Source organism: Hydra vulgaris, chromosome 10 (genome assembly GCF_038396675.1).
Source record: "Hydra vulgaris chromosome 10, alternate assembly HydraT2T_AEP".
Lineage (NCBI taxonomy): Eukaryota > Metazoa > Cnidaria > Hydrozoa > Anthoathecata > Hydridae > Hydra > Hydra vulgaris.
Genome location: NC_088929.1, coordinates 33,572,501 through 33,590,000, shown reverse-complemented (window position 1 = coordinate 33,590,000; position 17,500 = coordinate 33,572,501). Strand labels below are relative to the sequence as shown.

At 25.2% G+C, this 17,500-nt stretch overlaps 2 protein-coding genes across 2 annotated transcripts in view; both read left to right on the top strand.

The window, feature by feature from the left end:
* LOC100197920 (nuclear cap-binding protein subunit 3) overlaps nucleotides 1-9,215 on the top strand; it is a 34,819-nt gene extending 25,604 nt beyond the window's left edge. Inside the window, exons 7-11 of the mRNA XM_065807868.1 lie at nucleotides 5,104-5,184; nucleotides 7,312-7,336; nucleotides 7,713-7,813; nucleotides 8,324-8,488; nucleotides 8,694-9,215. Of these exons, the coding sequence (XP_065663940.1) occupies nucleotides 5,104-5,184; nucleotides 7,312-7,336; nucleotides 7,713-7,813; nucleotides 8,324-8,488; nucleotides 8,694-9,124 (803 nt within the window). The 3' untranslated portion in view covers nucleotides 9,125-9,215. The remainder of the gene's footprint in view (nucleotides 1-5,103; nucleotides 5,185-7,311; nucleotides 7,337-7,712; nucleotides 7,814-8,323; nucleotides 8,489-8,693) is intronic.
* A 718-nt stretch (nucleotides 9,216-9,933) lies between these two features.
* The window catches only part of LOC101239919 (signal peptide peptidase-like 3), a 24,694-nt gene continuing 17,127 nt past the window's right edge, over nucleotides 9,934-17,500 (top strand). The window contains exons 1-5 of the mRNA XM_065807867.1: nucleotides 9,934-10,041; nucleotides 10,623-10,700; nucleotides 10,785-10,867; nucleotides 16,397-16,516; nucleotides 17,379-17,460. Of these exons, the coding sequence (XP_065663939.1) occupies nucleotides 9,998-10,041; nucleotides 10,623-10,700; nucleotides 10,785-10,867; nucleotides 16,397-16,516; nucleotides 17,379-17,460 (407 nt within the window). The 5' untranslated portion in view covers nucleotides 9,934-9,997. The remainder of the gene's footprint in view (nucleotides 10,042-10,622; nucleotides 10,701-10,784; nucleotides 10,868-16,396; nucleotides 16,517-17,378; nucleotides 17,461-17,500) is intronic.

The following is a 17,500-nucleotide window of genomic DNA, read 5'->3' as shown; positions in this document are numbered from 1 at the left end:
ACTATTTTCTTTTTTACATGTTTAGATAAATCATTTAAATATATAAAGTATAGAACACAGTTGATAACTCGGGTTACTTCTAACTTCAGCTCTACTATAGATAAAGTCCTTCATAGAGCTGAAGTTGATGAAAAAAATGGCTCTGAGTTTTTAAATATTTTGATAAAACAAAAATGGAAAAAAGAATCATAGTTTTTTAATCTTTTTTTTTTAATTATTTATGATTTATTATTAAAAAGCTATTTATTATTATATTAACATATTTTTTAAATTATGTATTATATATAACATCTATTTTAACTATATTAATTATCTTAATTAATATGTTTTATTGTAATACTGCAAATAAGTCTAGGAAATTGGACTTTTCTAAGAAGCTGTTTAAATGTGCTTTTAAGAAACATGGTAATATAATAATGAATAAATAATGAAAATAATGTTAACTAGCTGTCCTGACTCGTAAAATATGGGTCTTAATAAATCTATTCCACACCTTTTCTATACTTATTCCTCACTTCAATAGTTTTTAGTAAGTGGTAGAAAATTAACTATATACATATAGAAAAACTATACTTATTGTTTCCTTTTTGAAAATTAAAAAAAAAAAATTTCATTATAGTTAACTTTTAAAAACTTTAAAAGTTTCGGTATACATTGCGCGAATTGCTATTTATCATTGAATTAGATATTAGTACTTGTCTAAATGTTATTTAGAATACCTGCTTGAAATGCATTAATTAATTATCATCAGTATAAAAAGTTTCAAAAAATATGATAAAATTAATGGACTTTCATGATCTGTATAATACTGGTCATAGTAAGTCTATTCCACACCGACCACTTTAATAACTTCATTTATTTAAATAAATTTTAAAAAAGAGCAAAATATAAAAATTTTTGTTTTCAGTTAACAATTGATGTTCAATACTTTATTACTTATTGTAAACTTCTATAAAAAAACAAACACAAAAAAAGAAAACAAAAAAAAAACAGGGACAGACTATTATTTTTTTCTTTAATAAGTTTCTGTTAATTTTTTTTTTCAGACCATTTGCAGCTTATTAGGACTCTTGCCCCATTAAATTTGAAGAAAATTAAAGTTTGCGTGTAAAATCTATTTTCTATAAGAAAAAACATTGACTCTTTAATGTGTGTTAAAGGTGCAGACCTAACTAATTACTTAACCACATTAATAACATAAGTATCTCTATCATGACCTATGTGCAACAAATTTTCAACAGTGTTTTCATGATTTTAGAAATTTTTTACAGCTTTTTAATGTTTTAGAGATTTTAAAAAACCTTTTTGAGAAACTCACTCTGTTTTGTATGTTATCTTTATATATTGTTATGCATATTTCTATAGGCCTTTAAAAATGTTTTATTTTGTATTCTAGAAAATTGCCAAAATTAAAAAAAATTAAGTGTGTAAGCGAAAGGATTTGAACTGATGCGAAGCACTTTAACGACTTTGGCATGCTATATCATCTTTTAACAAAAAAACAAAAGACTTATTAAACTTTATAAAATATATATCAAACATATATAAAACATTTATAAAACATATATCAAAATTAAGGAGATATTGCCGCAATGAAATTTTTAAGTAAAAGTAAATCTGTAAAATTTGAAATAATTTTTAATAATTTACTTAAATTGAAGTTTACATTTTAGATCTTTGCATAGATTTTTGTTCACATAGATAAAGTATAAATCATTATGGATTGTGGTTTCAAAAAAATACCTAATATTTTTGTAAAATAAAATATATTTTTATATACACATTTATTACCAAATTAACAAAGCATAACAATTTTCAATAGTTTTCGATTGCATGTCTATTGAATAAATATAACATCTGATTAATCTAAAAAAGTTAATCGAATTAAAAAAAGGAAAAAATACACCACATGTATTAACTGGAAATCAATTTATTTATACATAATAACAAAACAAAAAATATATAACAAAGTATATCAATTTACCTTTTGCTGATATATTTTTAAAAGTTAAATGGAAAATACAAAAAACTCACCTAAAATCCTTCGTGTTAAAATTATCAGTTAAAAGCGTCCGAGTTAAATCTTCCAATATTATATGGAGTATAATACTATTTAAAAGGTTATCTAAATTCTGTCATTGTTGCGCACTCGCTTTTGAATGTTCAACGGGGACATGGTAAAATAGCTGTAAAACTTTAAATTTCCTTATTACCTTAATACTAGGTATTTTTAACTTTTTATTATTTTTAAAAATTATAAAATTAAAAAAATAGTTTATTTTAAATATAAAAATAGAATTTTTAATTGTTGTAAATAAAAACATATTTATTAAACCCCCTTACTGTTTTAAAAAATTTAAGGTCGCCGTGTGGCAACTTTAAATCATTAGCTTGCTTTTTTTTAAATTTTTGTTATTTAAAATGCAAAACAAAACAAACTTCTTTCTTCAAAAGCGTTTTATTTTAGAAAAATCAAAAAAGACTAAATACAAAAAAAAACGCTAGTTGCCCTGCATGCTATCCACTCAGCTACATAGGCATTTTATTTAGCGAAAATTTTAAAAGTATATAATAAATAAAAGACTTTATAAAATGGAAATAAGTGCTACAGACCAAATCTTAAAAAGTGTTGACGCAATATCTTATAAAAAAAAGTGCTGGGACTCTTGCTCGCTACTTCCTCAGTTGCAACGGCTGCGAAGAGTACCGTGTCAAACACACTCGAATGAGCACTGATATTAAGTTCCTTATTATATTATAATATGATATATTATAACAACTTTAACCCATCAATAATCATGTTTCTTAATAATAAATCATTAATAATTAAAAAACTATGATTCTTTTTTCCTATTTTTGTTTTATCAGTCAGTTTGTAAAATTATATTCATTTAGTAACTTCCCAAGATTCTACTCTAAAAATCTGTTTCAAAGAATATCTATTTCCATAATCATTTTCCATAACCATTTCAATTGACGAATCACTTAGTCAAATTTTTAAAGCAGGTAAATAGAACTTTAAATCTGATTTTAAGACAAAAAAATCTGACACATAGAACTTGATATTTTAATTTAGATTAGCTATTGCTTATTTTTTTTACAAAATCCTAAACAAGGCTGATATAAGTGTCATAACAAGCAAAACAAAACTGATATTATAATTTAATAGCAAGCAACTATTATGTTTAATTATTAAAAAATAGTTTACTCCCAACAGGCTACCACTATTAAAGTTGGTAATTAACAGAAAACAATGAAAAAATTTAAAGATCAAGAAAGCGATTGACAAAAGCCTGGAAAAAATGTATGTTGTCATGTGAGTCAGGAAAGCATAAAGCCATGAGAGCAGTCTAAAGAACTGATGTTCGAGGAAAACGTGAGAGAGGGTCCTAAAGAACCGATGCTCGAGGAAAATAACTAGATGATATTTATACAATACCTATTGACAACCGTTTAACATATTGCTTGTATATCTCTTTTTTAACTACTTTTTTTAAGTCAAAAGTTTTCTATGTTATATCAAATATTGTTATCTGATAATTTATTTGGATTATTTATGTGTAAGAACAATTTTGATAATTTCATAAAGTAAATTTTAAAAATAAGTTCAGTACTTTATTGACATTTATTTTGAAATTAAAAATAGTTCTTTAATGAGTTTCTATGGAAATCTCATGTGGAACTTCCCTGTGTTTACTAAAAGTATCTTTTATAAACTCAAAACCAATTTTTTTGAGAGCACCTTGTATACCATTACATCTCTCATGAACGTATTACTTATAAACCGTACGAACAATAAAGTTTGCTTCATATGTCCGCTTTTTTCCTGCTTACTTGACTTAACAAAACTTGTAAAAAATTGCTTAACATACTATTTAACTGCAAAAAACATTATGACTGATTTTGGTTAAAAAGAAAAAATGATTTACAATGATTTGCTTCCTTATCTTTCCTGAGTAATGTTTTAAAATATGAAGTGATTTATATTGTGAAATGATGAAGTTTTAAAATATGATGGTCTGCCGATGTTTTTTTTATTTTATTTGATTATATATCTTTGTTTTGAGAATGGAAAATTGATTAGAAATTTTCAATTTTTCCACTCTATTTTCATTTATATTATAATACTTTGAAAATACACGACAAATAATAAAGACTTATTTTCAATTAATTTTCTATTCATTCAGTTACTAGAATATTAGCTGTTTTAAAGATTCTTGATGCATTTAATCAATTTTTCTTTCTTCAAAGCAGTTTTTCATGTATTAGTAAAGTATGTACGTATTAAGAATAAATAATATGCTAAATGACTTTTTTCTGCTGTAACTGTTATTTATTGATACAAAATAATGATACAAAACTTTTTTTTAATTGGGTTTGTTAAATTTATCAACAAATAAAAACAACTTTATAAGATAAGACTTTTTTTCCAATTAAATAAAAATAACTTAATAAGAATATTCAATTATTGGTATTAGTAAAACATTAACTTTAATAAACTTATATAATATATATACTCTGGCAAAATCAGTTTAAAAAAATAATTTAAAAGCTTTTAAAAGTTTTGTGAATATTCAAATGCTTATCTAACTCAACCTAATGCATAAAATATTGTTTAATAATAAACTTAACTAAGTTTTTTATTAAACTTTTTTTATTAAACGAAATTATTTTATGTTTTGATTTTTGTAATATTTTTTAGAAAGTCTTTTATGTTTATTATTTTTTTTAAATTTTATTTTGAAGTTTCAAATGGTATTATTGTTTGATATCTTTCAAATGCTTTTATTTCAAATGACAAGTTTAAATGACAAAAATCTTAGAATTTTAAATGCAGATTCCTGGAAAAATAAGAAAAATAAGAAAATGTTCCTCAAAAATCATGCAATTTTAATTTTATTTTTCTGTGCAAACCCTGAACATATTTTCAGTGAAACCAGAATTAACTTGCATATAGAAATAGTTGGAGTAAAATTTTTACCTCTTTAAGAAAAAAAGTATTTAGTATACAAAAATTAAATAATTATATGAATTTTCATTTGCATTTAGATATGTAAAAATAAAAGTTATTTTGAATATAAAGTTTTAAAATTTGTTTGCTAGGGGACAAGAAACTCCCTCGAGCAGCAGAGCGAAGTGAATACTACTTAAAATACGGCAGAAACAGTTTTTCAAAAAAGTCAGGTAATGGCTAAATTCTTAAAAAATAAAGTATAAAAAGTATCATGTATGTAATCAAGTTATTGCATACATTAGTTGATGTGTGTGTGTGTGTGTGTGTGTGTGTGTGTGTGTGTGTGTGTGTGTGTGTGTGTGTGTGTGTGTGTGTGTGTGTGTGTGTGTGTATATATATATATATATATATATATATATATATATGAATATGTATATATATATACATATCACCGAGTAAAATCTTCACCGAAATGGGGTAAAAACTTGAATCAATTTTTTAGTTAGTAAAAAAATTAGGGACCCGGGGGTAGATAAGGGTGAGGGGAGTGTTAAGACAAATACATCACAATTGAAGTAACAAGAAATTTATAATATTATAAACCAAAAAATATTTTTATTACAGGAAAGGAGAGGGAAGGAGGGCGTTCCTTTCTCTCCGCCCATCCATCCCCCTCCCCATCATCCCTTCCCCTCCCCTATCATCCTTTTTTTATATATATAATATTGAAAAATGCCCCCCCCCCCTTCACTTAGAAGGCCGGGTCAATGGTCCTGTTATATTAGAAAAAATATATTTGTATACTCCAAATGCTTTCTTAGTATCACAATAAACTCACCAATTTTGTGAATTTATGGATAATTTAAACAAAAAAGGCTCGGTAAGGAAACCAAAACAAAAATACTTATGATTTTAAATGCAAAATATATATAGTCTAGGCTCTTTTTTTTAAATTCAGCCAAGTTGGTTTATATTAGACCCTCCCTCAATGTCACTCAAATCAGCAACTTTGACCAAAAAATTGACATTTATTCTGAATCACATTAATATATATATATATATATATATATATATATATATATATATATATATATATATATATATATATATATATATATATATATATATATATATATATATATATATATATATATATATATATAAATACATATATATATTTAGCCCTTGGAATCAGGGTGGGCATTCGTCTATGCCGACCTAGAAGTGTTTAATTGTTGGCAAAAAATTGCTGATCTAGTTTATGTTTTATAGTCAAACCTTTACTTCATATTTTTTTCTGCCAATCTGATGCCGATCTCACACAGATTAAGGTCGGAAAATTATTGCCAATCTCATTTTTCTATATATACAAATATATATACACATATATATTTGTATATATATACAAATATATATGTGTATATATAAATATATATGTGTATATATAAATATATATATATATAAATATATATATATATAAATATATATATATATATATATATATATATATATATATATATATATATATATATATATATATATATATATATATATATATATATGTATATGTAATATAATAACATAATTTTCGAAAATCCTTTTTTGTTAATATTTTTAATAAAATACTTATTTTAAATGAATTTTATTTATTTTTTTCCCATAAAATATTTTTTAACAATAATAATATACAGTACCAAATAATATTCCATTCCTTCCATATAAAATAATATTCCAGTCTTTTCACACCAAGTAATATTCCAGTCCTTCCACACAAAATAATATTTCAGTCCTTCCACACAAAACAATATTCCAGTCCTTCCACACAAAACAATATTCCAGTCCTTCCATACAAAATGATATTCCAGTTATTCGACCCAAAATAATCATCCAGTTGTTCCACACAAAATAATACTCCAGCTCTTCCACACAAATTAATATTTCACTCCTTCCACACAAAATTATCTTCCAGTCCTTTTTTAGAAAGTAATATTCCAGTCTTTCCCCAGAAAATAATATTCTAGCCTTTCCACAGAAAAAGTATTCCAGTCATTCCGCGCAAACTAATATTTCCATCCTTCCACACAAAACAATATTCTATTCCTTCCACACAAAATAATCTTTTTTTTTTTTTTTTTCAGCACAAATTAATCTTCCAGTCCGTCCACACAAAATAAAATAAAAATATTTTAAAATGATGCATATTACATTAGTGTTTAAACACAATTTTGTATAAACTTTATTTTAGTTGGTGTGTCCCTTTTGTTTGGATTGTACTATTTGATTTTTTTTTTAATATTTAAATGTTTTGTCAAAGTTTTTTTCTTTTTTTCTTTAATTTTTTGTTTTACGTATTTAAGGTCTTGGAATTTTGTCAAAGTCAAGGTTTGTTTCTCATTTTTTCTATTTACTAATAAATCTTGTTTACTTATAAAACATTATTGGATGTACAAAGTTTTTTTAATTAAGTTCTATGAAATCTTTCAAAATAACATAATATTCAAAAACACAAAATTAAAATAGTTGTTTTACCGCTCTTTTTTTTTGGAGAGTGATCTAAAGAGTATTTTAATAGTTTTCAATTTATTGTTAGATTTAGTGATTTTGATGCACACTCATACGTTTTTAAAAAGATTCCAAAGTTTTAAATAGTTCTAACACTTTATATGCATTGAATCATGCGTATAAGTAAGTTTTGTAAAGCATCACCTCATATATATATTTTTAAAAGATTGTTAAAGTGAAAAAAAAATAATTTTAGAAAAAGAAAATTAGAAAGTATGAAGGCACTTGCAGAACAAAGATTTAAAGATAATACTCCTGATGTCAAGATAATTGATTTAGCTGACCTAAAACAAGAAGGTAAATTAAAATAAACAAAATTTTTAATGTATTAAAAATGTTATCGTTACTGAGTTCATTAAAAGTTATAAATTTAGTAATTGATTATTAAATTCATTTATAGTTTTTATATAAAGTATTCTTTGTTTCTGAAAAGGATTATCAACTATAAAAAAACAACTTATTTTTATAACTTTAATGAAAAGTCTTCATAACTAACAACAACATAATTAACACCAAATAACCATCAAAATTAACACTATTTTTGGTAGATAAAAAGTTTTTTTATGATTTATTTACTATCTATTTACTATCTTCTATATTTTAGATAATTGAGTAAATAAACTTTTGGTCATGACATACTTTTCATTGAATACGTATTTTTTTATATGTATAATTTCATTACAGTTTGGTGTAATATAAATCAAAATTATTTTCTTTTTAATGTTTTTAATAATTTAATAAATACTTTTGTTCAACTTGGGAATCCTTTATGTTGCATTAGTTTTCTGAATCCTATATTCTTTAAAGGTATTGTGGAAAAAATTGAAACAGATTATATCGAACCAGTTGTAAAACGCCTTAATTGCCATAGTAAGGAGGATTCGAGTAACACAAATTCATCTATGGTTGCTGACTTAGTTGAAATAGAAAGTAGGAGTGGAAAAAAATTAAACTCGGTAAAAGATCGGTTAGGTAAATAAGTTTGTTACACTCTTATTAATTTTTTTTTTTTTTTTGAATAGAAATAGTAATATTTATATTGTAATTATTTAATTATTACTTATTTACTTTGTTTTTATTTATTTAAATATGGATTTTAGTTATGAGATAATCTTTGATATAACTTTGGTAATATCCTAAAATTAATCATAAAATGATATTTGAAGATTTGTTTTAGGTCAACCAATTTCTGAAAACTCTTCACAAAAATCATCAATTGGTCACCAAAAAAAGCATATTTATGAGCGCTTGGGAAATAGAAATAACTATGCTGAAAAAGACGCAAGACTTGACATTAATTTTTCGCGTCGAAAAAGAGGCGATATAGCGGGCAATGACAGTGATGATGATGTGCAATCGCGTTTTGACTCAAATGAGGATTATGAAGAAGATAATATAAGAAATAAGGATAAAAAATTTGAAATGAGGACTTCACAGAAACTAGATAATAGAAACAGACTTAACCCAAATAATATAACTGATCTAAGAAATAAAATTAAAAAAAGTTCAAAGCTTCCATCACACAAGGAGCAAGATAATGAAAAATTAAATTTATTTATTGTAATTAAACAGGAACCAGAAGACACAGAAATGGAATTTGAATTTTAAAGTATCCACTTTACAGTTTGTTATAAATTTTAACTATGTTAAAGTATATAGCATTTTTTATACATTTGAAAAATTCTCTAAATTTTGTTTTGTTTGTCTTGATATTATTATATAAGAAATTATTTTTGATTATGTTTAATCTTGATTAATTTTTATATATGATTAAATTAAAACTAAAATTGTGATACATACATACATTCATACATACATACATACATACATACATACATACATACATACATACATACATACATACATACATACATACATGCACACATACATACACACATACATTCATACATACATACCAACCCTAGGATTTAGGGATGGCATTCGGCAATGTCAACCTAACTGCCGACCTTAGAGTGTTTGAGGTCAGCAAAAAATTGGTGACCTCGTTTCTATGTTTTATGGTAAGACCTTTGTATCAAATTTTTTTTTGCCGACCTCTAAAAGATTTAGGTCAGCAAATTATTGCCGACCTCATTTTTCCTGATTCCGAGGGTTGCATACATACATACATACATACATACATACATACATACATACATACAAAAATCAAATAAAAATTTATTTAAAAATTTGCTGGTTACTTTTAATTTGAGTTTTAAAAAAACAGGTAAATTTTAAAAATTTTTAAAACTTATGTATTTAATTAAAGTGTCATGGTGATTATACTAAATAAGTTAAATTTTTAAAGTTTACTGTCAATTTTTTCTCACATTTTTAAGGTTTGTTTAATGATTAAACTTTTAATCTAAAACTTTTTTGAAATCAAATAATGTAAATACACTTGAATATCAAATATCACTTTAATGACTTTTATGCTTCTGAAATGTCTTTTTTTTTTTTTTTAGTATAGATATATAAAAAATGGGTTTGAATGGGAATGAAGTCTCAGATACACAATATCATTAGTAAGATTTGAATTTAGTTTTGCTTCAGCATTGTAGATTCATAGAAGCGTCTGTTTTTGATATTAAAAAGAGATTTTTACTTTTATAAATATTATGTAAGGCTGTCATAAAGAAGTGAAAATGTAGATAAAGTTATTGAATAAAAAACCAATTTTAATGCTGTTAGTTTTTTTTTTTAATTTGTTTTTTAAGTTTGATGTTTAATTTTTACGGAGTTACTTTAATCTTTTTTTAAATTAAAAGTTTTATTTTAAGTAATGGTAAGTTTAAATGAGTTTCCATTAATTTTAATAATTCTAACTTAATATTTTTATTTTGAGTTGTTTTTATTTTCTCATTACTTTATTCATTTTAGATAAATTTGTAAATTAGTTTTTGCTATGCTAACCATTTTCAAATAATTTTTTCATTTTCATTTAATTTGCAAGTTATAATATTTTCTTGTTTTTAAATTATTTTATTTTTTTGTTAATGACTCTAAAAAAATAAATTTTTAAGATCTCAATGGCAAACTAGTTGGCTGAATTCTAAAAAAAAAATGTTATAATCTAGTTGCTATTTTAAATTCTATTGTTTTTTAGTTTAGTTGCTATTTTGGATTCTTCTCACTTACTGACATTTCTTATATCTCTTGTACTCATTATATATGGCAGCTTTAGGTTAGAATTTTTTTTCTTCTTTTTTAAAATTAATATTTGTTAATGCAGTAGTTTTTTTATTTTGTATAATTATTTTTTTCCTAGAGGAATATCCTTAGAAAATGAACGTAACTTGGAAAAAGAAAGAAATAAAGAAAATGAAGTCTGTAAAGAGAGTTCAATACTTGGTAGCAATATTTTATCATTTGTACATAGTATAAGTGACAAAATAGGGCCCTAGATCTAGAGCCCTTTTCTAGGGCCCCTGGAAAGCACTTTAACATATTAACTATTAATAGAGTTATTTGTTTAAAGATTGTTTTTAATGGACATTAACTAATTAAATTAAAAATGAATTATAACCATTTCCTTTCATGTCAAATTTTTACAGCTGTTTTTTTTAGTGTCCTTGTATTTATTAATTATAGTATTGATCTTGGAAGTATTTTTAGTGGAATGAGCTTGATAGTTTGACTTAAAAACAAATATCTTGATCTAGTATAATAATATTAAAATCTTAAACTAGAAATATGAACATGAATATTTATCTTAAACATGAACATGAATATCTTAAACTAGAAATATAAACATGAATAATTATCTGAGAAAAATGTATGACTTTAATTGCGTTTTACTGGGTTTTGTGTCCTAGCGGTATGTTCTTAGAAGTATTTTTTTGGGATAAAGATTCAAAAGTTAATTAGTCATGACCATTAAGCCACTGTCATGTATCATATAGCTTTTGGCTCAGCATGGGATTTATGTATTCTATATATAGAAATTATTTGCTACAAAAAAAAAGCAAAAAAGAACTGTAATCTTTTTGAGAAACATAAAAGAAAAACGGGCAAATTTAAAACTAAATTCTCCTAACGTTTTAGAACAAAACTACACTTTTCAGAAGATAAACAGTTATTAAATTTACAAAAAAATACAAGCGCTGCAGTGATTAAAAAACTATTTACCAAGTTAATATGTAAATTAATTAGTTTTTATTAAATAAATTAGCTTACTAGTTATCTTGATAAAATTTTATTAAACATACATCTGTTTTGTATTAAATTACAAACTCATGTTTTTAATTAGATATATATTTTTATTAATTACATTTAATTATGTTATTTATGCAATCAGTGGTTAATTGTGACAAGTGAAGGCCCTTAGCGTCTAAGGCCCTAAGCCTAAGAGTCTGTAGGTCTTAAGTGAAGGCTCTAAGTTGTTTTCTGTTTAACTTATAAATTTCATTTTTAAAAATGTAATACAAGTATTATCAAACAGAAGTTGCATAACATGATCGGCCCTTTTTGGAGCCACTCACTAGCTTGGGTTCCCCACTAGCCCGGGCCCCTGACCCCGTATTTGCCTAATCCGCGTACCTTATAATATACCATATAAATTAAAAATTTTTTAAAAAGTTAAACATATAAATAGTTATTTACTTTTTTTAATTAAGTGAAGAGTTTGAGGAGCAAATAGTTAGCAAAAGAAATTACTCAGAGATTACCGAAACAGAGAAAGAATTAGTATTGAGTGTAGAAAATACACTTTGGTGAGTATAGAGAAAGTTAAAAAAGATTGAAATAAAATGTGGAGAAAAGATAGAGAGTGTTAGTAAATTTTGTTATCTTGGAGATACAATTGGATCAGCTGGTGGAGCAGAAGAAGCATCTAGGGCAAGGGTAAAGTCTGCTTGGGCCAAGTATCAAGAATTATCTCTACTTTTAACAGTAAGAGGTGCTTTATTAATAATTAAAGGAAAGTTCTACATCAAATATGTCCAGAGTGTTATGATGTATGGCAGTGAAACATGGGCAATGAATGTTGATGATGTCCAGCTTTTGGAAAGAACAGAAAAATTGATGATTAGATGGATATATTTGGGCGTGTAAAGATGCAGACGACTGGCAATCAGCATGTAGAGAGTTGGAAGTTTCAGAAGAAAAAGCTAGAGGTAGAAGCAGAAAAACTTGGAAAGAATGTGTTTCAGATGATTTGAAAAAGCTACATTTAAGGAAAGAAGATGTTTAGTTATACCCTTGAACTTCAAAGTTGAAGTTTAGAGTTTGTTGATGTTGATGTTGCTTTATTACAATTTGAGCGTCCTACTTCATTTTTTATTACCTCATGTAAGTTTCAGCAAACTATTGAAACTGCTAGAAAAATTTCTCTCATTGGTCTGTCAAACAACTCACAATCGGTTGAAAGAACTGTAAAACTTTCATTTGAAGCCTTAAAAAAGTTTATGGAAGGGTGAAGAGGCATAGTTGCATGCTGGTTAAAAGCAGAGGCGTGGTGGCCCCAGAGGCTAAGCGGGATTCCCGCATGGGCTTTTTACTTTTTCATCTAAATATGGGCCTTTTGGCAAATTTTAATTTTTCTACATTTTAAAGAAATTCCACAATCATTTAAAATATTTATGTTAGCACAAATTAAATTTTTATTAATCACTTGATTTAAAGTCTTCAACTTTGAGCGCAATTATATTAGCATAATAATAATATTGCTCTGAAAACAAAGTAGATGTTTTGAGGCGTATTATGATATTTTTTTCATGAGAAAAATAATGAACCCATAAACGGTTTTTAACGATCGTAGTGTTGACAAAATAAATTTAAGAAAGTCCGCAGACCCAACGAAAATAATAGCTATTATTATTGTTGGACTTAATTTAACTTAATTTATCCACAAAATATTTTTCTTAAATAAATTAAAACGCAATACAATTACTATATAGTAATTGTATTGTGTTTTAATTCATTTAAGAAAAATGTTTTGGTGTTAAATTTTAAATTAAGTTTTATATAAATAAGGATCAAACTCATGTTTTGCATTTTTGTAATGTTTCGAAACAGATATAAACTTCTTTAATAATAAATAAAGTTTTTTATTTTTATACAGTTTATATTATTGTATGTAAATAAAGAAATCACTCCGTAATATCTTGTCCTCAGACAGATTAAAAAAAGGATGATGAAATGCTAAATGAAACTACATTATAAAAACTTTTATGTTTAAACTATGTCAATAACAGCACCATTTTTAAAGCAGCATTTTAGCTGTTATGAGTTATTGCGAAAATGTTAAAAAAAGTTAAAACACCGAATTAAACAAAAGTATAAACTAAAAAGAATTTTCTCATAAAATAAAAAGAATTTTTTATTTTTCAAGATTTTCCATATTTATTTTAGAAAAAAAATTATATAAAATTTAAAATATATATATATATATATATATATATATATATATATATATATATATATATATATATATATATATATATACATACATATATATATATATATTTTTTCATATAGGCTTTTAAATCAAGCATATATGGTAAAATCCCGCATATATAGGCCTTTTAATAAAAATCCCACATGGGCTTTTTAGAGCCACCACGCCCCTGGTTAAAAGCTAGAGCAGAATGGAAACCAAGAGAAATGCGATCATTGCATATTTTCTTAAAAGTAATTTTATATCTTTTGTGTTACAAAAATATATTTAAAATAACAAACATTTCTTTAAAGTGTTTCTAACAATATGAGAAAAATAAAATTTGTATTGCAGTAATAAATACTTAAAATGAGATAAACCATACCCAGGGCGCAAAAACGTGAGATAAAAATTCTAACTTCTATTAAACTAACCTAAATTAAATCAAAATCCGAACTCTTTCAAATAAAAAAGAACACTCTCAAACAAAAAAGACTCTTTGTGAACACTCTCAAATAAAAAAGAATCTTGCACACAAAAAAAGGGTTATAATTTTTTTAAGAAGAGACAAATAGTCAAAAACTTTGAAGTGATTTTCCAAAATTACCAAATTAGCTATTTTTTTGAAACCTTGATTATATATATGTATAATATAAATCCCAAAGTGAGCCAATGTGTTCAGAAAAAAATAAAATGTTTAGACAGTGACTTAATGACCATATATTATTTTCCTATACCACAAAGAGATTTTTCTTACATACAGTTAAATGTCTGCACAAAGTGCTAAATATACCAATGTGTATTTTCATCTACCTGTAACATAATCTTTAACTTCTTTAGTTTTTCACATAAAAATAGTGAGGATACTCTAGTTATGGATGTTACAGATAATTATGGGTGTTACAGATAATAATAATGATTGTTGTGGAACCTGAATAAACGATATAAATTTTTAAGAAGGGTAGTAAAAATCTTTTTATTATTATTTTATAACAGGGCATGATTTCTTTTAACTTCATTTTACTATAACACTAATTTTCTACATCATAATTTTGTAATAAAGAATTTTGTATCTAAGTTTATAACAATTTTAATTAAACTTTTGACTTTCTTTCTACATGACCTATAGGAGCCTTAACTGTCCAGCAACAAAGTTCAGAAAGCCAATTTAATATCTTGTTCAGAGCAGAAATTAGATATGATAAATAAAATTTTTCTTTAATTATGAATAAATAAAGTCATAAGAGAATTGTTTTTAAATAAGTATAACCATTTATAAAAAAGTATTTTCAAAACTTGAAAAATCTTAATTGAATAAAAATGTTCAATAATTTTATATTTAAGTTGCTTTTAACTTTGTTAATTTCAGCAAGAAAATGATATTAAAGAAACCCTTTTAGTTCCACATTTGCCACACAATTGCAGAAATAAAAGTTTTATTTCTGCAATTGTGTGGCAAATGTGGAACTAAAAGGGTTTCTTTAATATCATTTTCTTGCTGAAATTAACAAAGTTAAAAGCAACTTAAATATTTATTTATAAATCATATATTTAATTTTGCAACTGAATGTTCTTATTGAACATTAGTCTATTTTACAGAACAGGACTTGGATTATCTATTAAAGATTATGAGCTTCTTCTACCTATGCCCATGTTTAAGTAAAAAATTTATATCAGAGTTTTTCTTTTACTAGATGAGTTGCTTTCACCATTGCCAGAATAGTCTTACCTGATCTAATCTATTCTTTTTTTAGTTATCAGTTTCAGACCTTAATTTTTTTATGCAATAAGACTTTCAGAAAATTGTTGGAGATAATCTGAGTTTAATGCCGAAGATCAATTGAGTTTTAATATATACATACATACATATATATATATATATATATATATATATATATATATATATATATATATATATATATATATATATATATATATATATATATATATATATATATATATATATATAAAAGTTACACAAAGCCACAGCCTTGTTAGACTCATCATCAGGTGAGTATTCGGGGTATACCCAACTCGTATGTTGGCCACTTTTATGTGGCATTTATGGTAAATGATGAGCTGTAGTAACTACAATGACTGAACACTGTCCAGTAGTTGTTTAAATTTATCAATTGATGTTGCCTTGATGACATTATCTGGCAAGGCATTTCAGTCATTGACTACACGATGTTGAGCTCTGGGTGCTATACTGCAAGGCTTAATGTGCCAATCAATCAGATTTAAGTTGTTGAGAATCTTATATTGTTGAATAAGATCGCCTTTTTTCCGTCTGTCTTCAAGAGTAATTAATTTCATGATTTTACATAGAGTTTTGTAGTCTTATAAATAGCAATCTACTTTTTTTAAGTAGGATTTTCATCGTATATATTTTTTTAATTATCAATTTATATGTTTTTATTTATTAAAAATTTATTTAAAAACAAAAAAATAATTTACCAAATAAAATTATTATTTATTAAAATGATTAACTATTTGATATTTAGGTTCACACACAATTGAGTCATCTGAAGCAATTTGTTTCCCTTTGGCTGCATCAGCCTCTCTTCTTTTTATGTTTTTCTTGTTTGACTCACTTCAAATGGTGTTTGCTTTGCTAATGGCAGGTTGTTTATTTAATCTTGATTTTTGATTTTCACTGTTGTAATGTCCATATAGTTTAAGCATTTCCTTAAATTAATTTTCTTTTAGGAATTTGAGGGGTTGTTAATGGGTGGGAAGTTTAAGTTCTATAACACCAATTATAGGTCAGGGCAGTAGCCTGACGCAGTGGTTCTGGCTCAAAACCAAGAAGTTCGAGGTTTGACACTGGCTTTAGTCCAATAAGCTACATTGGTAAGAAAGCAGTTGTGAAGAAATTTTAACCTCCTAGTTAATTTTTTTTCTGTAGTTCTCTGTGATAAGACCATAAAGACTTCTGGGAGCACCTTGATAAGCACATGTCGAGTGTGTAACAATCGAATTAGTTAAGGGCATATTTTTTCTAAAATGACTCATTTAGTTTTACATAAAAAGCATTTTAATCATTTTTTCAATTTTTCATGTGAAGTAAAATTCCTTTAAAGCAGAGATTATGTGCAACAAACAAAGAATATTAGTAATAGGATTCACCAAATTACTTACATCAAATTCATAAATCATTTACTACCTTATTTCAACCTGGCTTTAAATACTTCAAACCACAAAAATGTAAGATAAGCAAAAAATAACATTTTTTGTTGTATTTATTTGCTTTTTACATATTTATGTCAGAATTTATGATAAATAGTTTATAGTTTCTGATTCATTAAAATGGAGTTACATCAGGTATAAAATAAAAAGCTCTAATCAAGTTTCTTTGCAAATTTCAAATAGGTTTACATATAGATTCAAGTGTCTGGAAACTTTTAACTGGCAGTGTATATAAGGTTAATAAATTAATCAATTTTTTATTTTATTCTATTGAGACAAAATTAAGTTTTGTTGTAGTATTGGCTACAATGGCATGTTCATTCTTGCTTCTACCAGCTTGTATCTTTGTTCTTGGATTATTTTTTAACCCTCATAGAAGGTAAGTTGTTATTAAATTAAGAGTATAAGTCATAAAAAAC